The sequence below is a fragment of the Phasianus colchicus genome, chromosome 8 (assembly GCF_987193195.1).
Source record: "Phasianus colchicus chromosome 8, bPhaCol1.hap1.1, whole genome shotgun sequence".
NCBI lineage: Eukaryota > Metazoa > Chordata > Aves > Galliformes > Phasianidae > Phasianus > Phasianus colchicus.
In genome coordinates, this window is record NC_143443.1 from 11,303,686 (window position 1) to 11,327,896 (window position 24,211).

General features: G+C 43.0%; 2 protein-coding genes across 3 annotated transcripts; both read left to right on the top strand.

Annotated features, from left to right (window-relative positions):
* The first annotated feature begins 51 nt into the window (after positions 1-51).
* On the top strand, positions 52-14,163 carry LOC116235013 (nucleolar RNA helicase 2-like). 2 transcript variants are annotated; one of them, XM_031602888.2, is made up of 15 exons: positions 52-263; positions 671-937; positions 2,014-2,089; positions 3,118-3,296; positions 4,591-4,708; positions 5,618-5,803; positions 6,347-6,492; positions 7,078-7,227; positions 8,951-9,112; positions 9,779-9,898; positions 10,664-10,737; positions 10,905-11,064; positions 11,351-11,485; positions 12,706-12,750; positions 13,542-14,160. In XM_031602888.2, exons 1-15 carry the CDS (start codon positions 159-161, stop codon positions 13,806-13,808), a joined length of 2,190 nt encoding a protein of 729 aa, XP_031458748.2. In that variant the 5' UTR covers positions 52-158; the 3' UTR covers positions 13,809-14,160. The 2 variants fall into 2 exon arrangements, with proteins under 2 accessions (XP_031458748.2, XP_031458750.2); XM_031602890.2 differs by lacking the exons at positions 52-263; positions 671-937 and adding an exon at positions 947-1,325 and having other exon boundaries at positions 13,542-14,163.
* Positions 14,164-14,997: 834 nt separating this feature from the next.
* On the top strand, positions 14,998-24,132 carry LOC116235011 (nucleolar RNA helicase 2-like). Its single transcript, XM_031602886.2, has 15 exons — positions 14,998-15,363; positions 15,484-15,723; positions 15,940-16,015; positions 16,521-16,699; positions 17,513-17,630; positions 18,255-18,440; positions 18,685-18,830; positions 19,094-19,243; positions 20,453-20,614; positions 21,047-21,166; positions 21,642-21,715; positions 22,379-22,538; positions 23,327-23,461; positions 23,591-23,635; positions 23,906-24,132. The coding sequence occupies exons 1-15, from the start codon at positions 14,998-15,000 to the stop codon at positions 24,077-24,079; spliced, it is 2,331 nt and encodes a 776-aa protein (XP_031458746.2). The 3' UTR covers positions 24,080-24,132.
* The last annotated feature ends 79 nt before the right edge of the window (positions 24,133-24,211 follow it).

Consider the following 24,211-nt stretch of genomic DNA (forward strand, 5'->3'; position numbering starts at 1 on the left):
GCGGGGACCCCGGGGCGCGTCGGGATTTGTAGTCCGGCCGAGGGGCGGCCTCCCATTGGCTGCGGGACAGCGGCAGTTCGCCGGGATCGGCACCGGTTTCCGGGGTGGGGTCTGTTCCTGTCACGGCGCGGTTGCGGCGTGGTGGCCGGCGAGCGGCGATGCCTGAGGCTACGCGGATCCGCGCCGGCAGCGGGGCCGAGTCGGAGCCCGAGAGCCCTATGGAAAGCGAGGCCGCACCAGACGGCAGTCGGCGGCGGCGCAAGGTACCGGGGAGGGTTCCGAAGCCTGCCGAGGCCGACTCCGGCCCGCTTGTGCCGCTCCTCCCGCGTGCCGGCTGTCGCGCTTCCGCCTCCCCGCGCGGCGGGGGCTGCCCGGGGCCGCGTCCCTCCGGCGGAGCTCGGGCCGGGCCGGGAATGTGCCGCGGAGTAGCCGGCCGGGCCGGCCACGTGCGTGGCCTCCTGGAGGCCTCGTGTCGGGCCGGGCACGCGGGGTTGGCCCGGTGGGGCGGCTGGCCGGGTGGGTGTCCTCGGGTGGGGGCTGAGGTGGTGGCCGAGCCCTACGGCGTGGGCTCGGCTGTCCTGATGGCGGGAGGCGCCCGGCCCGCCTCAGAGCGGCTGGGGACGCACGTGTGCGCGTCTCTCTGACGGCCTTGTTGCTTTTGGCTCGCCAGAAGGAGAAGAAAGAGAAGAAATCCAAGCGGCACGATAAGGCTCGGAAGAGGAAAGCTCAGACGGATGAAAGCGAGCAGTCGGAAGAGGAGAGCGACTCGCCAAAGCTCAAGAAAGCAAAGAACGGAGGGAAGCAAAATGGGCACGTGAGGGAGGAGAGCCCAGAGAACTCCAGGCTGTCTTCAGTCAGTGCCAAATCCCCCCACAAGAAACAGCACAGTAACTCTAGCGAAACGTCCAGCGGGGATGGGGACAGTGACCAGGAGCAGGTAATGGTGGTACCTGGCGTAGAGTGGTGACAAGGGGAGCTTTCAGCACCTGTGTTATAGTCAGCCTACGTTTAGAGCAGGTTATCTTCATTTCTTCGTGTGTGCTTTTCCCTCACAACCAATGGGAAGACTGCCCTGATTTTCCAGACTGAAAGCTGCTTGGTTGTGCTTGCTGGCATTGTTTGCAAGCAGTTGGAATTGTGAGAGCCCTGGCGTTCTAGATCAGCGCCCTTGGTTTCCTCACGTCAACAGTGCCAGTGCCATTGGAGCTGTTGGTTGCTGCCTTCAGGCTGCACGCAGAGGGCATCTGGATGTGATTTAATGGCAGTGGCTGTGATCACTAGAGATATGTTTTAATTGGCTTCTTGCCAATATGAGTTCTGCTGTGGTAAATTTTTTTTATTATTATTATTATAGTTAGTGGAGAGAGAAACATAACACTTTTTTTTTTTTTTTTAATGTGTGATCTAATAAATTGGTAGCTCTTAATGTGATAAGATCTACCTTAGTGTAATAAAATATATCACTGTAACAGTTCAGTGTTTTTAAACCCTCTTATAATAATGTTTTTATTTTTTCGGACTTTAATTCTACCTGCTAAAACATATATTGAAGTGAGGCACTAGGAAGATTTGCTGGTCTGCCTTGTTTTGTTGCTCCTAGGAATCAGTTTCTGTCTGGAAATGACTGTGCTGTACAAGTTGGGCAGTAGGTGGTTAGCTGGGTATCAGGCTTGTTTTTTGCCCATTACAACATACTCTTGTTGCCTGTCAGTAATTGTTTAAAATATAATCTTAAAACTTGAGAATTTTTGGAGGTTGTGTTTGGATGTCTTGCATTATTATGCCATTATATTTAAAGCAAAGCCTTCATTTAAATTACAGGTTGCTTCTGTCTAATTTTGAAATACAATAGTAAGTAAAACAAAGAAGGTTCTTCAGCTACAGCTATGATGTTGTTACTGAAAGTGTGACCTTTGGCTCAGACACCAGTGTGTATGCTGTTATCCTATGTTTTCTGATCATCACATATGATATTCACAGGAAACATTTTATGAATTATTATTTACTTAACAGGAGATGACAGAAGAGCAGAAAGAGGGTGCTTTCTCCAATTTCCCTATCTCAAAAGGGACCATTCAGCTTCTTCAAGGTAAATTTCTTTTCATGATGTGATTTGCCCAGCTCAGGCTTTACAGTAGGACTTCAAATGAAAGATATCTCAAAAAATGGTGTGAGAAATTTTCAGTTCAAAGTTATTTCATGGCGTGTAAAGGAAAACCAGTTATATTTAGCATCTCTGACATTAGTGTGTGAATGACTTAATGTAAAATTGAGAGATGAAGTCATTTTGACATTTTATATGAAAGTAAAAGTTTTGCTTAGCTAAATGGGGAGCACTACATAAATACAGTCAGGGTATTTAGAAGTTTTCATTAATGGCTAGTAATTTCATCTGTCCCTGTGTCAACTGGTTATGGGCTGGTTTGGCCCCGTTCCGTGACCAGCGGGGCGGAGGGATTTCACATAATCTGCGCCTCCGGAAAAAGGGAACAGGGGATCCAAAATAATTAAAAACAGCGGCAACGATCTGAGGAGAAACAAACTAATTTACTAAATATTGTATTGGGATGCAAGATAACACACTCTAATACAATATAATTAGAATTGAAGCTAATAAATCAAATATAATGAGAGAGAGAATGTCCGAAAGGTGGATAGGCCTCACCACAACGCTGAGGTGAGATGCACAGGCCGGTTGAGCAGCAGGGAGATGGGAGGAGAGTCGACGAAGAAGAGCCCATCAGGTAACCTTGCCAGGAGTTGTATCTCCTCTTTGTGACCGCAAAGTCCCCTGGGGAATGTAGTTCTTCTTCTCTTCCAGGCAGGTACCCAGAGCTTGAGCAATAACAGTTAAACTCCCAGTGTCCCACATGATGCTATGATGTAGAATACTGAAAACCAAAAATCACAAAACCATGACACTCTGTCTCTGGTGCTATGAAGTAGAAGAGTGAGGCAGGCAGCCCAAGGTTCTGTCAGGATTAAATCAATCCTCTGTGATTAAATAAATCAGGGGAGGTGAAGATGCAGTCCTGACTTGTTCTAGACTTGTTTGGTGGATGTTTGGGATGACCTCCTTTGAGGTTATATTAAAGCAGTCTATTCTAATTGTTGCAGCTCGAGGAGTGACATACCTGTTTCCTGTGCAAGTGAAGACCTTCCACCCGGTATATTCTGGCCAAGATGTAATTGCTCAAGCACGAACTGGAACAGGGAAGACTTTCTCTTTTGCTATTCCGTTAATTGAAAAGCTTCAGGCGGACTCAGAGGAAAGAAGAAGAGGCCGTTCACCAAAAGTAACTATACCTGGCTAGAATGCTGGATTTGCATTTGTCCTGTGCCCAAGTGATTCACAAGTTTAATTCACTGAAAAAGTGCTTCACATCGATGCAGGGTTAAAAGCTATCTCCTTAAATTAGTTTGTTGAAATGGTGGGAGATGTTAAAAATACTTATTTTTCAGTAGGACCAGCAAAAGATGTTGAAACTTCTGTTCCAGAGAATGCACGTTCATTACGAGATGTCAGCATTCTGATCAACTAAGTTTATTCTCTTAAGTTTATTTTACCAAATTCTTATAAAGTGTCCCCAAATTACATAGGCCAAAGCTGATCATATCCTCTTCTGTGGTGGAAAATGTTTTGTCTGTGAAGTTCATCTTGTCACTCATCTCATGGGCTACCTGAAAATTAATTGAAAAAACTAAAAAGTATTAGGTGCATTTTTTTGCATCTAGCCATCATGTTGGCTGACTTGGGAGAACTGACTTGAGATTTGGTCTTGCAGAGAAGAGAGAGGTTTTTATTGAGGGAGTCTCTGTTGTCGGATTTGAGAATAGTATTGCAACTATTAAAACTCCTGTAGTGAGTCCATCATCTGCACTGAAGCCTGTGCATTGGGAGAGAAGAAAGCTGTTGGGCTGCTTCAGTGGGGATATCAGTGCAGGTTGCAGAACTGTGCTGAGCTCCAGTTTACAGACCAAATGTATGTTTCACTGAGAGACAGCTGATATCTTTTGGTGGCTCTTCCTTACACCTTCTCCCTTCTCACAGGATTGTAAAGGAGTACCAAGCTTGCAGGGCTTCTTGTTTGTATGTTTTTGAAGAAGCTTTTCTTCTCCAAATTCTTTGATCTTATACTCAAGCAATTGTTCAAAAGCAAAAGTAGATAAGATTTTAGTATTTCCTATCTAATAATAAAAAGTCTGCCCTAAAAAGGGCAATGTGCTGAAGGAGATGAATACTGTTATGAGAATGTTAATCAGTGTGCTTCCTTAATCTTTGCTTAGATAACTATTGAAACCAATTTTCTTTTTTAATGCTGTTATGGTCAGACCTAAACTGGTGGCTGAAAGTCTAATATTGACTAGCTTGCCCAGATAAGCTGTGGGTGCCCCATCTCTGGAGCTTCCTAAGGCCACAGATTGGGGCCCTAGGAAGCCTGAGCTGGTAGGGGGCAGCCAGCCCATGGCAGGGGTTGGGACTGGATGAGTTTTGAGATCCCTTCTAATGCTAGCCATTTTATGATTTTGTGACAGCAGCAGCTAGGTAGAAGCCATGTTGAGAGTTTATCTGTTTGTCATCCAATGTAGGTTTTGGTTCTTGCTCCAACAAGAGAGCTGGCAAACCAGGTTGCCAAAGATTTCAAGGACATAACGAGAAAGCTCACAGTAGCTTGTTTTTATGGAGGAACACCATATAATGGACAAAGTAAGTGCCACACCAGCAGTAACTGACGTGTCAGTTGACTGGTGTATTTGAGAAATGCAATTGGGTCTTTCCAAATGCAAGCATTAACTCTAGATCTGAAGGGCAATTGTGGAGTATTCAGTGGTTCAGAGTATTTTTTATGGTGGGAAATAACTGCAGCTCTCAATTATATTCTTAGTGTTCTTTGTCTGCTCTCATATTTTGAACCAAAGTGAAAGAGCTTGTATTGTATACATAGGGTATTTGGGTTAAGTTCTTATAAACGTTTATATTTTGTTTAAAAAATGTGAAGTCTTATAGCTGTGAGTGGGTGTGGGTTTTTTTCCTCTTTGTGATGAGGGGCATGTACAAGATTTGTAAAGTGTAGAAGAATTTCTGTATTTTGCCTGCATAATTTAATTTGCTGTGTTGATAGCTTTAAACAAGACAAGTGCAGGAATGAGAGTAAACTATTTTCTTACAACACATCTTACATTATTAGGAATGAAATTTCCTTTTCCTGCATAACTTTGGAAAATAAATTATTTCAATAATTTAGACAGATTTTGTTTGTTTTTCAAATGTGGCTAAATTAAACTATCTGGAAAGATGCAACTATTTCCCAAGCACGTTAAAATAACCTTTTTGTTTGCAGCATAATTTAAATCATAAGCAAAATGAAGGGAGATGGGGAAATTTTCTATTTTTTTTTTTTTTCCAGGGAGGGCAGTAGAACATCTGGTATCAGTTTTGTTATTTTTCCCCATTTTTTCCTCCTCTTCATCACTTCTCACTTGTTTGTAAATAAAGTACTTACAGGTGGTTTAAGAAGCTGTTATTTGATTGTTCTTCTGTTACCAACTGTCTCTAATGTTGAAAAACCTCATTAGTTCACTGCTAACTCATCTTCTGCTCTTTCTTCTTTATCAGTTGATCTCATTAGAAGTGGAATTGACATTTTGGTTGGGACACCTGGTCGAATCAAAGACCATCTTGAGAATGGCAAGCTAGACCTTACCAAGGTAAAACATGTTGTCCTTGATGAAGTTGACCAGATGTTGGACATGGGATTTGCTGAGCAAGTGGAGGACATCTTACGAGTTGCGTACAAGAAAGGTAATCTCAATATTTTATTAAATAGTAGGAAATAAGCAATCGTTTAGTTTCAGAAAATATGCTCAGGTTTTAGCAAAGTTGCAATCTGGTTTTATTTAGAAATGATTGAATAGTGCCTTCTAGGAAATGTGAATGTAATGTGTGAGGAAGTATGGTGAAACTGGGAATTCATAGGGCCATCGCAAAGCTTAAAATCCAGTACCCAGGAGTCTGTAGATAACTTTCCTTGACATACGTCTAGAAGTTGTACTTGATCTCTCTCCTATTAAAAGGAATTTGAAGCTTTTCATTCTTTCCATCACTTAGAAACAGACTGGATTTTTGTTCATAGTGATTTTATTCTGTAATGTTGAAAATTCTTGTAATTTTTAGAGGATTTTTTTTTCCTGGTCTTGATAATGCATAAATTAAAAAGCAGATTTTCCTTCTGTATTTTTAGTTAATGAGATTTGGTGTCATATTTTTAATAAAGGTGTAATAAACTAGTATGCATCTATAAAAGAAAAGGTACAAAGGCTTTGAAACATTATTATTTGTTTTAAGATTCTGAAGACAATCCCCAGACGCTACTGTTTTCTGCAACGTGTCCAAACTGGGTCTATGATGTGGCTAAAAAATACATGAAGTCTAAATATGAGCAGGTTGACTTGATTGGGAGAAGAACTCAGAAGGCTGCTACAACAGTAGAAGTGAGTAATCTGTCTAAAGAAAACATTTTCAGACCTTATCACTTTCACTTTTTGACACATCATCACATCCTAAAGTGCTTTATCAGGATGATGTTGAAGGTTTTTGGAGTTATTTTGTGGAGATCTATTGTTTAGTATTGTAAGTATTGTCTCACAGTTACTTTGATAGATCAGTTGGAGACATCATAATTGAAAGAATGTTAATCTTGAGCTTGAAAAAAGCTTGTAACACATGGTATTTGTTTCACTTTATCTGGCATAAAGCTGTAGCTACTAGAGCTGTGTTAAATTCTGCACCTCTTTCTGTCCTCCAGAGAAATAGTATTTTAACTGCAGTTTTTTAAAGCAAAGGGAAAACAGTTTTGAAGACTCTTATTTTTTTCTTCTTACTGTTATTTACTTCACTTAGACTGATTATTGTGTTCATAAAGGCTTTATGAATCTTGCATGTTCCAAGAATGTTTTGCTCAACAAGAAATTGTATATATTGTATATTGTATAACGTTGCTGGATTTTCCAATTTCAGATGTTTTAAAGAGTCTTGTGGGATTTGTATAAGCTAATCTCAGGAATTCTTTTCCATAGCATTTGGCTATAGAGTGTCACTGGTCTCAGAGAGCTGCAGTTATTGGAGATGTCATTCAGGTCTACAGTGGCAGCCATGGGAGGACCATTGTATTTTGTGAAACCAAAAAGGATGCAAATGAACTGGCTCTGAATGCATCAATCAAGCAGGTATTCCATCATTTTTATTAAGAAACAAGGCTGTCACAGAAATCAATCCTACATTGATACTGGACCAATGCTGAGTTAAGTTTTAGGGTGACTTTGAAAGTGAAGGAGACAGGATTTTGCAAGTGGTCAGATCAAAACAAACCCTTAAAAAAACAAAAATGGTTGAAAGTTGATGCATTATAGTCTTCTGGACTAGGCTGTACTAACAGACACTGGGCTACATTTTTCTTCGGAGTTCTTGCTGACACTAAGTGAAGAAGTTGTGAGTTAGTTTCTGTCCTTTTAGAGAGAACTGTCTCTCTTGGATTAAAACATGGTGACTGACTTGGAGACCTATTGGGATGGTAGCTTATGGTACTGAAATAGCAGTTACTGAGCTGTGATGTTGATGTTAATCAGTACTGTCAGAGGGCCCCAATTAGGATTTAGAGCAGTAATGTGTCAGAGGCTCTACCTGTATCTCATCAAGATGTTTATTAGCTGCTGTGAAGAGCTTAAAGATGTCCACGTAGGAAGAATTCAGTCCTGCTGTTTATCTCCTGTGGATGAGCTTTAGTGTTTTTCCTGAGATTTATGGCACAGCGCAGTGTCATTGGTGAAAAAACACTTGTGGTGCATTGTTTATGATGTGCTGAGATGCTGGGACTGCATGCTCCTTTGGTGATGGTACCACAGCAGCCACTTTTTCTATATGTATTTTCATTAGGGAAATGGGTTAACCAATGTCTAGAAAGCAGTTTAGCATTATGTTCCTAGGGAAAGGAGAAGCTTGTTGAACTGCCACAGCTGTGTTCAGGAGTGTTTCTCCTACGCTCCTAGATGACCTCACTAACAGCTAAACCTGAGCGTGGAGCCTTTTCCTGCGTTACTGGTGGCGTTAGTGATATCAGATCTTGCATAGGCAATGCAGAACTGATCTTGGCAGGTAAGAGAAGTGAATTACTTAGACGTTTCCATTTTTGCACTTTAATGCTCACCAGCAACATATATGCCTATTCCACTTATTAGGTGACATTAATCCAAAGCTGTGTGAAAAACTTTTTGAATCCTGTTGTGACTCTAGGATTGCGTTATGATTGTTTGTTTTGCTTTGAATAATTCCCTGCTTACATGTGGAAAACTAAACTGACTATGAGTAAAAGGTGAAATTGTTATTGTATGTTTTAGTCTTTGCACTTGTTATTGCTGTAATGCTGAAGAACTTCAAGAAGTACTAGATTAAAAAAAATAATAATAATTGAAACCATAGGGTGTTTTTTTAGCAGTACTTCTGTTTTAATCCTTTAATTGGTAGCGGGGGCAATTAATACACTAAGGGGGATTAAGAAGCAACACTGTTTTGGAAAAGATGTCTGAATTAGTGCTGTGACTAACTATGAAGGAATATTGCTGGAAATGGTCAGTTTTTAAACAACTAAGCCTTGCATAGGGAGCCTGGTTGGAAAGTTGAGGCACAGTTGTTTTCATAGGTCACAGTAGTTAAAGATGGAGATGAGACACATGTTCCTGATTTGTTTTCTTTCTGTTGTTTAAAAGTCTTTGAGATACATAAATAAGAAGGACTGAGTACATATTTTGAAACCTCTGAAGTATTAATTGGCAAACTCTATTAAGTGTCATAGTAAGATAGTAAGTCATAGTAAGATAACAGTCAGAAGTGACCATAAAACAGAGCACCCATATTGCTGAATTTCAGTAGTCCTGAAATAATGCTGTTTTTCAGGATTGCCAGTCGTTGCATGGTGACATTCCTCAGAAGCAAAGAGAGATCACACTGAAAGGTTTTAGAAACGGTGCATTTAAAGTTCTGGTTGCAACCAATGTGGCTGCCCGTGGTTTAGATATCCCTGAGGTTGACCTAGTTGTACAAAGTTCACCACCGAAGGTAAGTTGAGTGCCTTGTAATAATAATATATTGTCTTGTTTTCAAGTAATAAGTGTTAGCAATTGATAGTATTCACCACAAAGTTTATCATCATTGCATTTAAGGGTAAGGAATGTCTCTATATACAAAAGGACCTTCTTTGAGGATTTTTCAGAGTACATCAGTGCCTAGAATATTTGAAGATGTTTCTTAAAATGCTTTCTTTTATGGCTTTCTGAAGCCTCTCCCTCCAAGGCTGTATTCAAGTCTGGAAGCAGCAAGAAGCAACGAAAAGCTGCTGGTCTTGCAAGAGTAACTAGCAAAGGAGGGGCACGTGTGAGGAGGAGACCTCAGCAGCGAGAACAGTGCCAGAAATTAAGAGAGTTTAAAAAACACGTTATTGTTTAATTGAATTCACTTTTAATAGCTCAGAAACCATGCTTTCAAGCTGATAGGCAGGAGGTGTGAGAGGAATACACACCATTTTTTGTATTCTCCGTCCTTTTAAAGTATTATGGAAAAGCTTGCTCTTCTGAATTTAGCAAAACAGAATTTTTTAACTTAATTCTTAGATACAGTTTTTGTGCACTGCTCAGACTAAATTGTCATAGTTTCTATGAAGATGTGTGAATGCAACTGATGAAATTGCAGTGAGCTGAGTAAGTCATAATGCTGTTTATTTTGAAGGATGTGGAGTCCTACATCCATCGTTCTGGACGCACAGGTCGAGCTGGCCGCACTGGGATCTGTATCTGTTTTTATCAGCGAAAGGAAGAAAATCAGTTAAGATATGTGGAACAGAAAGCGGTAAAGTACAGTTTTCCTCTGTTCTTGAGCACCAAATATAATGTTTTAGGGCAGCATATAAAATCCTCATGTCATGTTTTGTTTATGTCAGTAAGAGTATGCTATATAAAACATCCAGGTGAGGTTCAGTTATTCTGCAATTTGGGTATGCTGTGTGGAGCAGGCAGCGCACTGCAGACCCTTGTACTCACACTTTCTCAACAAAGGCCATAAGATTGCACCTCTGGAGATAAGAAGGGCAGGCAAAGGGAAAGCTATGACATGTTCATTTTGGTGTTCGCCCTGGACTTACTGTGTGACTAATGGCTGGTATGTGTGTAGCTTCACTGTCTGTGAACTTCCAGCAGTGTTCCATAGGATGGTTTTCTCATACAGTTCAGATGAGATGATTTAGTCTCAGGCATGTAAAACTTAGGTTTGCGCTGAGAAAGGTGGCATAATTCATACTTGAATTCTAGTCTGATCTACTTGGATTTCTAATTTTGTTTATAGTTTGTGGGCTTTCCCACCCTGGAATATGTCAAAATGGTCTCTATTCTTTTCAGTTTAAAGCCAGTGAATCACTGGTACATAAACAGTGTTTGTGTTATCCATTTACGATAAGCTTGGAAGTTTTCAGTAACAAAGCAGGGAGTCAAAATGATAAAAGCACAAGAAAAATGTAAGATTGAAGCGGTTGTTTCATTAAGTGTCCAACGCTATTTCTTTAAAATTGAATTATTTATAGCTACAACTTTCATCTGTATTTTGCTTTATAAATTTCAGGGCATTACGTTCAAGCGAGTTGGTGTTCCTACTGCAACAGATATAATAAAAGCTTCCAGCAAGGATGCTATCAGGTGTGTTGGGTGATTCAAGCTCTACTATATTTTCCTATCTTTCTGGTTTGGAAGGGCTGGTTGGACTGTCCATTGCCATCCCTGAGCTCTACGAACTCATTGCTGTTAAAGTCTTGGACTTCTGGTTTTTATTTCTGCTTCCAGACTAGCAATTTTTTTCTTCTTAGATGTCTGGATTCTGTTCCTCAATCTGCTATCGAGTATTTCAAAGAGTCTGCTGAGTTGCTAATAGAAGAAAAGGGACCAGTTAATGCTTTGGCTGCAGCTCTAGCACATATTTCAGGCGCTACTTCCATTGAACAGCGCTCCCTGCTGAACTCAGATGTGGTAAGTGTGTATAGCTTTAAGGTTTGTCTTTGAAAAAGCAAGAACAAACAGCTCGCCTCGCGTTGCTTAAATGGAGAGTTATTTATGTCTGCTCTTGGAAACTGCATTTAAGCTACTAACTGCTACTATTTTAGTTAAGAATGTAGGGCATTTAAGTATGCCTGTTCTCTCATAACAGAAGCTTCTTGAAAACATAATTTATCAGTGGTAAAATAGCAGGTGTTTGTCTGATAGATGAGCTAAAGCTTATTCCTCTGACTGAATGGAACATGTCCCATTTCTTCAGGGATTTGTTACAATGGTACTGCGCTGCTCTGAAGAAATAAACAATATGAGCTATGTTTGGCGAAAACTACGGGAACAGCTGGGTGGTGATGTTGACAGAAAGGTGAACAGAATGTGTTTCATCAAGGGAAGAATGGTAAGGGTTTTTTTGTTGTTGTTTTGTGTGTGTGTGTGGTTTTTGCTACTTTACTCCTCTAGTTGTAGCCTTTTTCCTCAGCAAATGGATAGGTAGGTAGTTAGTCTTTCCTGCTCCCGTTCCAGGCTCTGATAAAGATATGATCCTCTGACAGAAGGATGGCCGCAATCTGGTCAGTGGTCACCTCAGCAGCTTAGGTTTCTGTTCCACTGATGTGTTAAGAAGTACAGTGCAGTGTAACTGGTGTGTCCAGAGAGGTAGCAGTACAGGTAAAAGGTACAAACTGTATTTGCCTTTATGATAAAATATACAACAGAATTTTTCAGGACAGTCAATTCTGATAATGCACGTGTTATATTTCTGTAACCTAAAAACAATCAGAAAGTAACTTTTTGGTTTGTGTTACATGACAGCTGTACAGCTACTGTTGCAAAGCAACACACAGCTACTGCGGGACAGTATTTTAAGCAAAACTAATTTTTCTTCCTCTTAATATCTCAGATTCCACATGCATTTTCACAAACGTGAAAATGTGATAAAAAGGTCTGGGATTTGTGGTGACACAGAACAAGGAATGCTTCTGTGAGCTGTTAGATAGTGTTGCTGATTTGCTCCATTGTTTTGCTTTTTTGGATGTATTTCTTGTTTTTCAGCATGCCCAGATCAGCAAAACTGTAGAGAGACACTGTGACCTTGATGACTTAATTCATATATGTGCTATCAACACCCTCATTCTTTGATCTCTTCTACTGCTCTTATTTTTTTCACACATATACATTTCCATACATCCTTCATTCGTATCAGTGCTCAAGTTCCTATTGCAATGCCATGTGCCAAGTATTAAGAAAACAGTTTGTGTTTGCCAGTTTTTGTGTGGTTTGTTAGCCTGGGATGGGAAAAACAACCAATAAACTCAAAACAAATTGAGAAACAGACATATACTGAAGGTATGCATTTCTTAGTATTGGAAAAACTTTGATTCGAGAGAATTTACAGATGAATAATGACAGATGTGATGAAGACCACAATTTGTGAAACACTGGTTCTACTCTTTTAATGATCAGAGGTTATGAAGCATCTTAATTCAACATAAAAAGCTTTAAAACTGAAAGCTTGTGTTAGTACAAAGGTTTGTAGGTTCTGCTAGACTTTTTTTTCTTTAGCTAACAATCAATTAAAAGGCTAGATTTATATTCATTGAAACTGTTCTCTCTTTTTAGGGTGTGTGCTTTGATATTCCTGCAGCAGATCAAAAGGACATAGAGGTATGTGCTTCACTGAAATTTCTGGTCACAGTGGACTGTGATGAAACTGGCAGGGGCAGGACTAGGTTAGGCTGAAAACGTTACCTAGGCTGTGTCCTGCCTCTTCTAGTAGCCAAAAGGGATGGCTGTGATGGAACAGAAGAATAAAACAAGCATCCAGCATTCCTTTCCTAAATTATTCATGTACCCACTGAGAAGAGTGGTATGAATAACCCACCCCTTCTTAATCCTGCTGGATTGGTCTTGGTATGCAAAATATTTCGCTTAAATATCCCTCTGTTTCCATCCACCCCTCAGTTCTGTTCATCAGAGAAATCAGTTTTTTGTCTGGCAGAATTAGCATTCTCATGCCAAATTCCCTAGACTTCCAGTCTTTCATTCCAGTGTTACTTCCTCAGTGCATCTCCATTCCCTCATGCCCCAGTGTTTGTTTGCTCCTAAAACAACAACTAATTCTGGATCAGAGGTGGTGAAGATGGAGACTGGCGAGTGGTGGGTCAGTAATAATTCTAGTGATATTCTTAATGAATGCAAGGTGGGGTAAGAGCTGAGGCTGCTCTGTAAATCTCTGTGGTTGGTGTTGGTTCTGGTGTATGGTGTCTGAGGCATACACAGACAGCTGTAGCTTCTATGCTGGAAAATTTTGAAATCAGTATTGATCAATAGATAGAAACTTGAATACCCTGTATTTGTTAACAGATCTTTTATTGCTTTTCAATTTAGTAATTAGGAAATATATCATATTTGCATTCTTCAAATTTAATTTGATACATGTGATGTTATTTCAACAGGAACGATGGGAAGATTCCAAGCAGTGCTGTCTGTGTGTGGCAAATGAATTACCTGAGCTTGAAGAATCCCAGCGAGGAGGAGGAAGAGGAGGAGGAGGAGGAGGAAGAGGAGGTGGAGGAGGAGGAAGAGGAGGAGGAGGAAGAGGAAGAGGAGGAAATAGCAGAAGTTTCTCAGGCTCCAGGAATGGACGGCGGGGTGGCTCGGGAAGAAACAGATTCAAAAGCAGGGGCCAGAAAAGAAGCTATGACAGAGCGTTTGATCGCTGACCTCAGAAGCCAGGAGTGGAGAAGCAGGACAGCAGTATTTTATAATGTTTTAAAATAGGCTGTTCCTGTGTCTGTTTGTACCACTTCAAAAAAACATGTCATTCATTTTTTGGGGCTTTTTTCCTCAGTACTACTTTGGTCATAAACAAGATCATGTTGTTCATTTAAAAGAAAAAAAAAAAAGCAGCTGTTTCTTTCTTTACTGCCATTTCATCTGTGTGTAAAACCTCCATCTCTGTTCCAGAATACATGTCGCATCCAAACCTATAGCCCAGCTCACTGTGTAAAATACAGATCTTAACTGATGGCCAAACCTGTACATTTTCCAAAAAGGTTATAAAAAGTAAAATATTATTTTACAAACTCGTTTTGTATGTGAGATGCTTTTAACGTAATGCTGAGTAGTTTGAGAGAAAGAGATGCATCTCTCAGGATGCACCTTACATGGTATATACGGGCAGCAAGAGGTGCCTGAAGAGTGAAGGATAGCCAGTGTCAGTCCAGTCTCTAACAAGGGCTGGGTGGATGAGGGTCGAGTGGGGGATGTTGTGTACCTTGACTTCAGCAAGGCGTTTGATGCTGTCTCCTGTGACATTCTTGTGATAAAGTCTAGGAAGCGTGGGATAGGTGAGTGGACAGGGAGGTGGACTGAAAACTGGATGCCTGGCAGAGCTCAGAGGGTGGTGATCAATTGCTCAGAGTCCAGGTGGAGGCCTGCCATTTAACAGTGCTCTCCAGAGGTCAGTGCTGGGTCTGGTCTTGCTCAACACCTTCAATCAGCAGTCTAGATGAAGGGAAGGAATCCACCCTCAGCAAGCCTGCTGATGATACAAAGCTGGGAGGAGTGGCTGACACACGGGAAGGCCGTGCTGCCGTTCAACGAGACCTGGACAGGCTGGAGAGTTGGGCAGAGAGGAACCCGATGAAGTTTGACAAGAGCAAGTGAGGGGGTCTGTATGCGTAGTGCGGACGTCAGCGCACACAGCGGCACTCGGTTACAGGAGCCCGCAGCACTCACCCCGTTCACCACGGCGCGGGAGGCGGGAGCTGCGGGCGCGGCCGGCCGGGCGTCCCGGAGCGGACGAGGCGGCTGCGGCCCGGTACCCGGTTCCGGGGCGCTCCGGGCCGGGGGAAGCCGGAGGAAGGGACCGCCGTGCGGTGCCGGCGGAAGGGGCGGCGCAGAGGCTGCATGGGCGCCGCGTGGGGCCGTGCGGCGCGGCTCGGGCTGCCCGTGGCGGCGCGGACGGCGGCGGTCCCGGCGCGCGCGGGGCTGTGCGGCGGGAGGGCCGCACCCGGGCCGGGCCCGCTGCTGCTGGCGGCGGCGGCTCTGTCGCCCCGCGGCCCCACGCCGCGCCTCGCTCCTCACTTCCTGCTCGCGGGGGCGGGGCGCGGCCCTCGGGGCCGTGCCGGCGAGGCGGGAGCGCGTTCCGTCAGCGACCTCTGCGGGGAGCAGCCGTCCGCCATGCCCGCCGCCGGGCCCGCCGCCGGCCCCGCCGAGCCGCAGGCGCCCGCGGACGCCGAACCGCTGCGTCGCGGCCGCCGGAGGAAGCCGAAGGTGCTGGAAAGGGCGGGCGGGCGCGCGCCGGCACGTGGGGCCGCGGGGGCGGCCATTTTGCTCGGCGCGGGGCGGGCGGCGGCGGCTCGTGGCGTGACGGCAGCTCCGTTCTTTCGGCAGGAGGACGCCAAGGGGAAGAAGCCGAAGCGGCACGAGAAGCTGAAGCGGCGCGGCAAGGCGGAGGGCGAGCAGAGCGCGCCGGAGGAGAGCGGGCCGGGCGACGGCGGGCTGCGGCCGCCCTCGGCTAAGAAGGCGAAGAAGAGCGCGGACGAGAACGGCGCGGCGGAGCAGAACGGGTCTGCGCCCGCATCCGGACACGGCGGGGCACCCGCGGCCGTGGAGCCCGGCAGCGACGCTGAGGTACCCGCGGTTCGCGGTGCCGCCAGGGCCGCTCCTCCGCCGGCAGCACGTGGCTGCCGTCCCCGCTGCTCCGCTCCTCTGCTGCTCCCTGCCTGCCCACGTTTGGGTCTCCCCGCGCAGATGAGGCAGAGCTTTTCTGGTGTGGCTGTGTAGGTTGTGCCGTTTGGTCGCCTTTCAGGACTAATAAGTTGTTTTTTTTTTCTCTTGTCTTCCTAGGAGCTGACGGAAGAAGCCAGAGAAGGCGCATTCTCCAATTTTCCTCTCTCCCAAAACACCATCAACCTGCTCAAAGGTCTGTTAAGAAGAGCCTTCTGTAGCTGTTTGCCCAGCACTGCGCTCTGCTATTCGTACAGGCAGACTGAAGCCAAGGGTTAATTCCCAAAATCATCCTGCGTTTATTAAGCTGTGATGACACGCATGCAAGCAGCCACTGTAGATTCAAAGATCCTGTTGTTATTAGTGGGAACCAAGCTTCTGATTTGCTCACTTTCAATCTGGACTTTATTGTTTGGAGTAGGGATGAGAACAAACAGGTGTGTTTTTCATAGAATCATCACAGAATGGCTTGAGTTGGAAGGGATCCTTACAGGCCATCTAGTCCAACTTCCTGCAGTGAGCAGGACACGTACAGCTCCATCGTGTTGCTCAGAGAACTCGTACCTGCTGTGGAGCGCAGGATTTGATGTGATTTGTCTTAACGTGCTCAGTCCAGTTCTCAGTTAGGGCTTCAGCTGGGTAAATCAGCTTGCAGGAGATTCAGTGCTGCTCAGTGAAACCTCTTTGGATTTACCTTACAGCTCGAGGTGTAAAATACCTGTTTCCCGTGCAAGTGAAGACTTTTCAGCCCATATATGATGGCAAAGACCTAATTGCTCAAGCTCGGACAGGAACTGGGAAAACATTTTCTTTTGCTATTCCACTGACTGAAAAGCTTCAGAATGACTCACAAGATGAGAGAAAAGGCCGTTCACCAAAGGTAATTTATTAAGGGTTAACACCAAAACTTTTGAGTATGGCAAAGCAGATCTTTTTATTGCTTTGAGGATTTTTTTTCTCCTTTGTTTATGCTTGTTGTTCTGCATGCTTTGCTTAAATCAGTATGTACAGTGTGTCAGGTTTCAGACACCACATTCCCCCACAAATAAAGTGTGTATACTTCATACTGAATAGTTGCTATAGTCTACACGTATGTTGTCTTTAAAGTTAATAACAGACAACATACATATTAAAATACTGTTGTCTGAAAGATTTGTAGGAGTGAATTTAATTATTTATCAGTTTGTTCTTAAAATGTGGGTGAAAGGAAAGATGCAGGAAGGCAGGTAGGTGAAGATGGAGGGTACGTGGCCAGGGTGTTTCATGCTGTGTATCATTTCAGATCTAAACTATGCCAAATTGTTCAGCATTACTTTTTGTTATTTCACAATGAGCATTGCCTTAAATGTCCTCAGTGATGTTACTGAAATGTCTCTTTCACCTGATGTTAAGAAAAACATTGCCATTCTACATCTCACGTTATCTTGTAATGGTTTTCCTTGTTTCCTCTTGCTGATTTTGAGGCAGTAATGCACAGTTTCCAGGTGTCAGGAAATGTAATTGGGATGATGGGGAGTTGTACCACCTTTGCAATAAGAATAGCATAAAATTGAATCACAAACGAGCAAAGAAACCCTACAAAATGGTATTAGTTCTGCAGCACCACTCCCTTGTTTGACTTGAAAGTGAATCTTGTTCTCTGTGCCCTCTCCCAAGCACAGCTGCATGTTTTATTTCTTGTCACTCCCTCCAGGTGCTGGTTCTGGTTCCAACCAGAGAACTGGCCATTCAGGTCGCCAAGGACTTCAAGAATCTCACAAGAAAACTCTCAGTGGCATGTTTTTATGGAGGAACTCCGTATAAAGCACAGTGTAAGTAAACTCTAAAGATGGGAGTTGACTTCCTCCAAATGTATTTCATGAGTTGCTCTTGCTTTTCTCCCCATCAATTTCTCTTCAGTTAGCCATGATGTTGTCTGTAAAGGGATCGCGCAGTGGAGTTGAATTTTTTTACTTGTAATAAATATAAATTTAAAAATGCAGCTGTAGATCTGCCAAGTACCTAATCCTCCTTGTTGCTTCTTGATTGTGAGTTTGTGTTTTGTGAGTGGGCATGCACTGGGACTGGTTGACTGTCCAAAGAAAAAAGAGAACCGTGTATGTGAGTGTGACTCTGTCTCCACAGCCAGCAGAGAAAAACTTAGCTGAAAAAAAAAACAAGCTTTTTTTTTTCTGTGATAAAGCTGTGGAATTTTCTAATGCCAGCTGATTGCAATTTAGAAATCAGAGATCTTCTATAAACTTGCTTGTATGTGGATTCCTGGCAGAGAACTTGGACCACCATTTGGCTTGCTTCTTTATTACTTGGGCTGAATACTATGCTTTATTCAGAGATAAAAGTGCAAGACAGTACTAAGATTACAAACGTTGCTGATAGCTTTTTTATCTTTTGTCTCAGCACTCTGGCACAGTTGTGTTTCTCTCTTTTTTTTCCAGTTGATCTCCTTAAAAGTGGCATTGATATTCTTGTGGGAACTCCTGGACGGATCAAAGACCACATTCAGAATAGCAAGCTGGACCTTTCCAACGTGAAGCATGTTGTTTTGGATGAAGTTGATCACATGTTAGACATGGGCTTTGCTGAACAAGTAGAAGAAATCTTAGGATTTGCTTATAAAAAAGGTAAGTTCTGGGATCAGACATGCAGGATTTGACTTGTTGAAGTTCATGTTACTGTAGTTTTCCATTTTGTGTGAAAAGGATATTAGAAATGTTTTCATTGCTTGTAAGTTTTCTTCTTGTATCTGACGTCCTGTACCTATAAACTTTTCAGTTTGAGAGAATTCACTTGCTTTGTTTAGTCAGTTTGTGTAGTCTCAATTGTGAGTCCATGGTGATGGCTGAAGTTGGTGATCTTTCTTGCCAGGTTCTGAGAACAGCCCTCAGACATTGCTGTTTTCTGCAACTTGTCCACGCTGGGTATACGACGTGGCAAAAAAATACATGAAAGATGAATATGAACAGGTAGACCTGATTGGAAAGAAGACTCAGAGGACTGCCACGACTGTGGAAGTGAGTGATTCTTTTGCAGAGTTGTATGGGTCCAGAAAGCACATCGCCTGGGTGAAATGGGTTCCACACTGGCTTTCTCTGTGAGGGAGTGGAATTACTTTTCCCTTAATTGATACATGAATTTATAAAGCAGAGCTTTTGTGTAGGGGCAGTAGTCTACAATTTAAAAATAAATTAAGTACAGACATCCTATAACTGAATTCATTTTCCTGTTTGGAGCTTAGATTTAACATGAATACTTATTATGCTTCTTTCCCAAACAGCACTTGGCTATACAGTGTCGCTCGTCTCAGAGAGCAGAAGTTCTTGGGGATATCATTCAAGTCTACAGTGGAAGCCATGGGCGGACGATTGTCTTCTGTGAGACGAAAAAGGAAGCAAATGAGTTGGCTTTGAATTCTGCGCTCAAACAGGTACTGGGGTCCAAATGGAGAGCAGATGACCTGAAATAGATTGGAGGTTGCCGCTGCCTGGATGCAGTTATTTCTCCATGTTTTTCAGACTTCTGAAATCCTGAATTCTGCCTGAAAGCAGAGCTTTGCAGCTAAAATACCCTCTTGGTTGTGGTCATACAATTATTCCTTCAGCTTGAAAATCATACAGAACCAGATCAGTAGGGAAGTGTGCAGCTTTTGCTGAACAGCCAGGAAATATTGCCTCTTAATGGCACCTATTCTTTGATCAATCACTATTCAAGAAAATCCACCTAATACAGTATTGGTATGGAATGTTCTGTTGCCTTTGGAAAGTCATTTCATGGTTTGTTCAGGCCTCAGGTGATAAATTAAGCAGGTTTTCTGTGCTTTCTTGAGTTACTACTGTCTTCTGAAGGTGGACAAAGGTGCTGTTTTTGTTTTGTTTTGTTTTTTCCCCCTAGAGAAAAACCTGTTTGATACAAAAGACCACTAATAAATTAGTGATGGGAAAACATGTTCCTGCAAGATTTTCACATGGATTGTATGCAGGAAAACAATTTTGATCTGTCTGCCTGTTAAATTCACATCCAATAACAATTTTGTTCTTCTTCTGTCAGTATGTTATATGTTAGTTTCTTGTATTGTTAAGTTCTGTTTTTGCGTGTTGTTTGTTTAAATTCTGAGCTTGTGACTCTGTCCTTTCTCCTTAATGAACACTCAATCAGTCTCTGGTCCCATTAGAAAGTGATGTGGTTTGGATCACTAGGAAGGTTTGGCTGTGCCCTGGAGACCTCATGTCAGTGTCTGTGATTGGGGTGGCTTCCCAGGGCAGAGAACAAAGCTTGTTGCTTGTTCTTTACTGTAAGTAAAGTTGCTTCCACTTGTTCCAGTGGAAGTGATTGTTCCAGTCACTGAACAGCCACTGTTCCTGTGTCCGCTGTTGACAAGGCAGGTTGGAAATTGCATGTCTTCTGTAGGTATGCTGCAGATAATAACATTATGGTAAAACACCACTGCTTAGTGTTAATGGCCCTGAGAAAGATGAAACCACAAAGTAAGGTGTTCTGTATACCCTTGCTATCAGCCATGTAATTCTTTTCAATCACTGCACTATATATATATATATATTTTTTAAGTTAAATATCTCAAGCTGTTGGAGCTACGTTCACTGTTAAATAATATCTGAATGGCTTGTTTCACTGACAGGAAGCCCAGTCATTGCACGGTGACATTCCACAGAAGCAGAGAGAAGTTACACTAAAAGGCTTTAGAAATGGTGTGTTTGAGGTTCTGATTGCAACAAATGTAGCTGCCCGTGGCTTGGATATTCCTGAAGTTGACCTGGTTATACAGTGCTCACCACCAAAAGTAAGTTATTAGAGAAAATAGAGTAAAATGATTTTTTTTAATATTATTTTTTTGTGTCAGTATGGTGGGCAGTTCCTTTTCTGTTGCATGGCAAAGTCTTTAAGTTGCTTTAGGCATTTTTTCAGTATTTCTGAATCCCTTCTGAACAGCTTTGGGCTTCGTTTTGTTCCAATTCTAAAGTACTCCTACAGCCCTTTTTCTTATTTTGAAACTCCACTGGAGCTTCAGCAGTGTGTGTCAGCAATATTTGTTAAACCTAGGATAACAGATCTCAAATGGTTTGTGTGTAGTTACAAGCTTGGGTATAGAAACGTAGCATTCCATAGCATTCTGAATCAGAATTTTAGCTTACACTTTTTCTCTCTTACACTGTATAAATGTCAGTGGTTTAAATGATAGAAGGTTTTCTCATGTTAATCTGGATTTCTGAAGGATGTTGATTCCTACATCCATCGTTCTGGACGCACGGGTCGAGCTGGCCGCACTGGGATCTGTATTTGTTTCTATCAGAGGAGAGAAGAAGACCTTCTGAAGCAGGTTGAGCAGAAAGCGGTGAGTTCTACTTTAGACTTAATGGAATAATCTGAGTCCTGAAGAGACAGCGGCACTCTTAGATTAGGCTGATTATGGTTGCATGAGGCCAGCATGGTAGTGGATTGACCTGAAATGTTGGCATTTAAGTGCTGGATAAATGCCTCAGCATCAGCTTATTCTATGGGATCTCATTAGTTTGCCCAAGCTGGCAGTACTCTGTTGCTGTTAGCATGCAGACTGTAGCAGGAATGTATGAAGGAGACCATGCCTTTCATTACAGTCGTCTTGTAAATTGGTATAAAGTAGCTCCGGATTAACAAAGGAAGCAACTTAAATAAAAACTTTTTTCTAGTTTTAGAAATACTTTCATTTAAGTAAAGGCTTGTTGTTGTAAACATCAAGTGAATGCAGGTCTCAGTAATGTGACTCGGATAGAGTTGAATTATAGAGTGCTGAAAATACCTTTGATTGTAATTTGTTTTCTTGACTTCAGGGGATTACGTTTAGGCGTATAGGTGTTCCGTCTGCTACAGATATAATTAAAGCTTCAAGTGATGATGCTAAGAAGTAAGTTTATCTGCCTATTCTTAAAATACTAGACTTCTTCCAGCAGCTGGACTGTTAATGGAAAGTTCTAAGGTTCTAAAGTTCTGCACGTCTTTCCCGTGTTATACAAGTCAGCTGCTTTGCCTGTAACACTGACCATTCTTTCTAAGATGATACCAGTAAATCTCTGTGTGCCTAAATGTAGACCTTTTCATAGCACTAATTGTTCTCTATATATTCTTTCTAACGTTAACCTGTTCTTATAACACAAAAATCTATTGATAGCAGAACAAGAAAATTGCTGTCATGGAGAAACTGAGTTTAAAGGGCAGTACTTAGTAAAGCAAAGAGTTCCACTGCTCTTGGTGAATGGTGAGGGTGTTGTAGCCCATCCTGTGTTTCTCTGTCATTTTATTGGCAAAGGTCAAGCGTTTTGTTCTGTGCAGCTCTGGTTACACTTGCTGCCCAATTGGTGGAAGTTGTTTTAGTGAAGGTTTTGGTAATGGGTGAGGATTTCACAGATATAAAGGAGATCATAAGCATGGTCTTGGATTCACCTTGTATTTTAAAAGTTCAGCAGTTGCTGTTAATCTCTAAACTGAAATATTTGTGTTGTCTTGAACGTGACTGCACTTCACACTGACAGTCAGTGTGCTGATCTAACTGTTTGTTGTCAACATGCAGGTGTTTAGATGCCGTTCCTCCTTCTGCAATAGACTACTTCAGGCAGTCTGCTCGAGAGCTCATAGAGGAGAAAGGGGCAGTTGATGCCCTGGCAGCAGCTCTAGCCCATATTTCTGGGGCATCTTCCATACAGCAGCGCTCCTTACTCAACTCAACTGCGGTAAATAACATTATAACTGCTTTAACAAGAACAGATAAAAGGATTGCTTGAGTTCTGTGCAAGTGTGGCATGTTAGCACCTTCTCTTCAGGGCCTTTCAGTATCATTTCTTAGAACTGTTAGCTCATTCTAGTTTATTTTTTGTTCTTTAATGGAACTCAGCTCCTACTGGCATGCTGCAGGAAACTAAAGAAACTTGGTATCAGCACATTTCCTTGCAATGAGATGTCTGGACATCTAAGTAACTCAAGACTTTGGTGCTACAGAAGAGCTTAGTTAAGGAAACTTTACAGTCTGATAGGTTGGTTCTTGCTGTTGTAGTTTTCCTTTCTTAAGAAGCACCTTAGATTTCTGCGTATTTCAAGTAGCATAGAAGTACCTCATTTCAAAGAAATCCTGATAGGTGAAAAGTTCAGTGCTTCTTTTTCCTGATGCATTTGTGGAGAACCTGGCTCAGTTCATTGGGAATAGCACATGACAGGACTATGCTTTCTATATTAGTTTTTTAAATCCCTTTTGTAGCTGTGACATTCCGTATGCTTTGAACAAATCTTTGCTTCCAGATGAAATGCAGAAATGCTATTGGCTGTCTACATTGGTGGGCAGTCCTACGTTAAATGGATGCCTTTAGCTTCTTAAGGGGCTTCTGTTTGCTTCACTTCTGAGAAGCTGGTCTCTTAGAATTAAGTACTACATCAGAATACCAGGTTCATTATGGTTACTGAGCTATAGGCTGTACAAGCAAGTTCAGTCTCCTCTTACAAGTGTATTTTTCTGTTACCCCTGAAGGGCTTTGTGACCATGGTGTTACAGTGCTCGATAGAGATGCGTTCCATGAGCTATGCCTGGAGAGGGCTGAAGGAGCAGCTTGGTGAGGAAATAGATGGCAAGATATCTGCAATGCGTTTCCTCAAGGGAAAGATGGTAAGATAGCCCATCCTTTGGGGAGGAGGGGTGGTGGTGTTGGGGTGTGTGTGTGTTCAATTCTATGTTCTGGGATATGCTTTTGGAAAGAAAATGTCACTTTATTTATTTATTCACTTGTTGCTATAGGGGGTGTGCTTCGATATCCCTGTGGACGAGCTGAGCCACATACAGGTATGTTACAGTTGGAACTTCCATCCAGGGGTGTATGCAAAGCAAAATATACAGCGATTGTCCTGTCTGAGGTTTTATGCAGGGTGGGTAAGAGGATGGGGTGTGTGACATAACGGGATGTTGCACTGAGAGATGAGCAGAACCATTAGGGAATGAATTCCCTCGTGCTTGCCCTTCTGCTCTGTCCCTGTGCTGGGATTTGGGGCGGGGTTGGTGCTGTCCTGCCGGGGCTGCGGCACACGCAGGGCTGACGGCTGGCTGTGTTGGCAGGAGCAGTGGCGGGACACGCGGCGCTGGCAGCTGGCGGTGGCCAAGGAGCTGCCTGAGCTGGAGGAGCAGCCGCAGGACGCGAACCGCGGGCCGCCGCGCTTTGGCGGCTTCAAGAAGAACGGCAGGTTCGGCGGCTGGAAGCAGGGCCGGCCGCCCGGCAGGGCCCTCGAGTAACGGCGGGACTGACCGTGTTTTTTACCCACGAGTAAAGAGCCGTTGGACACTTAGCGGCGTCTGTAGCTCGGGGAAGCCGCGCGGGTCGCCGAGACAGCGGGGGGGGGGGGGCAGGGGCGGGTCCTCCGCGCT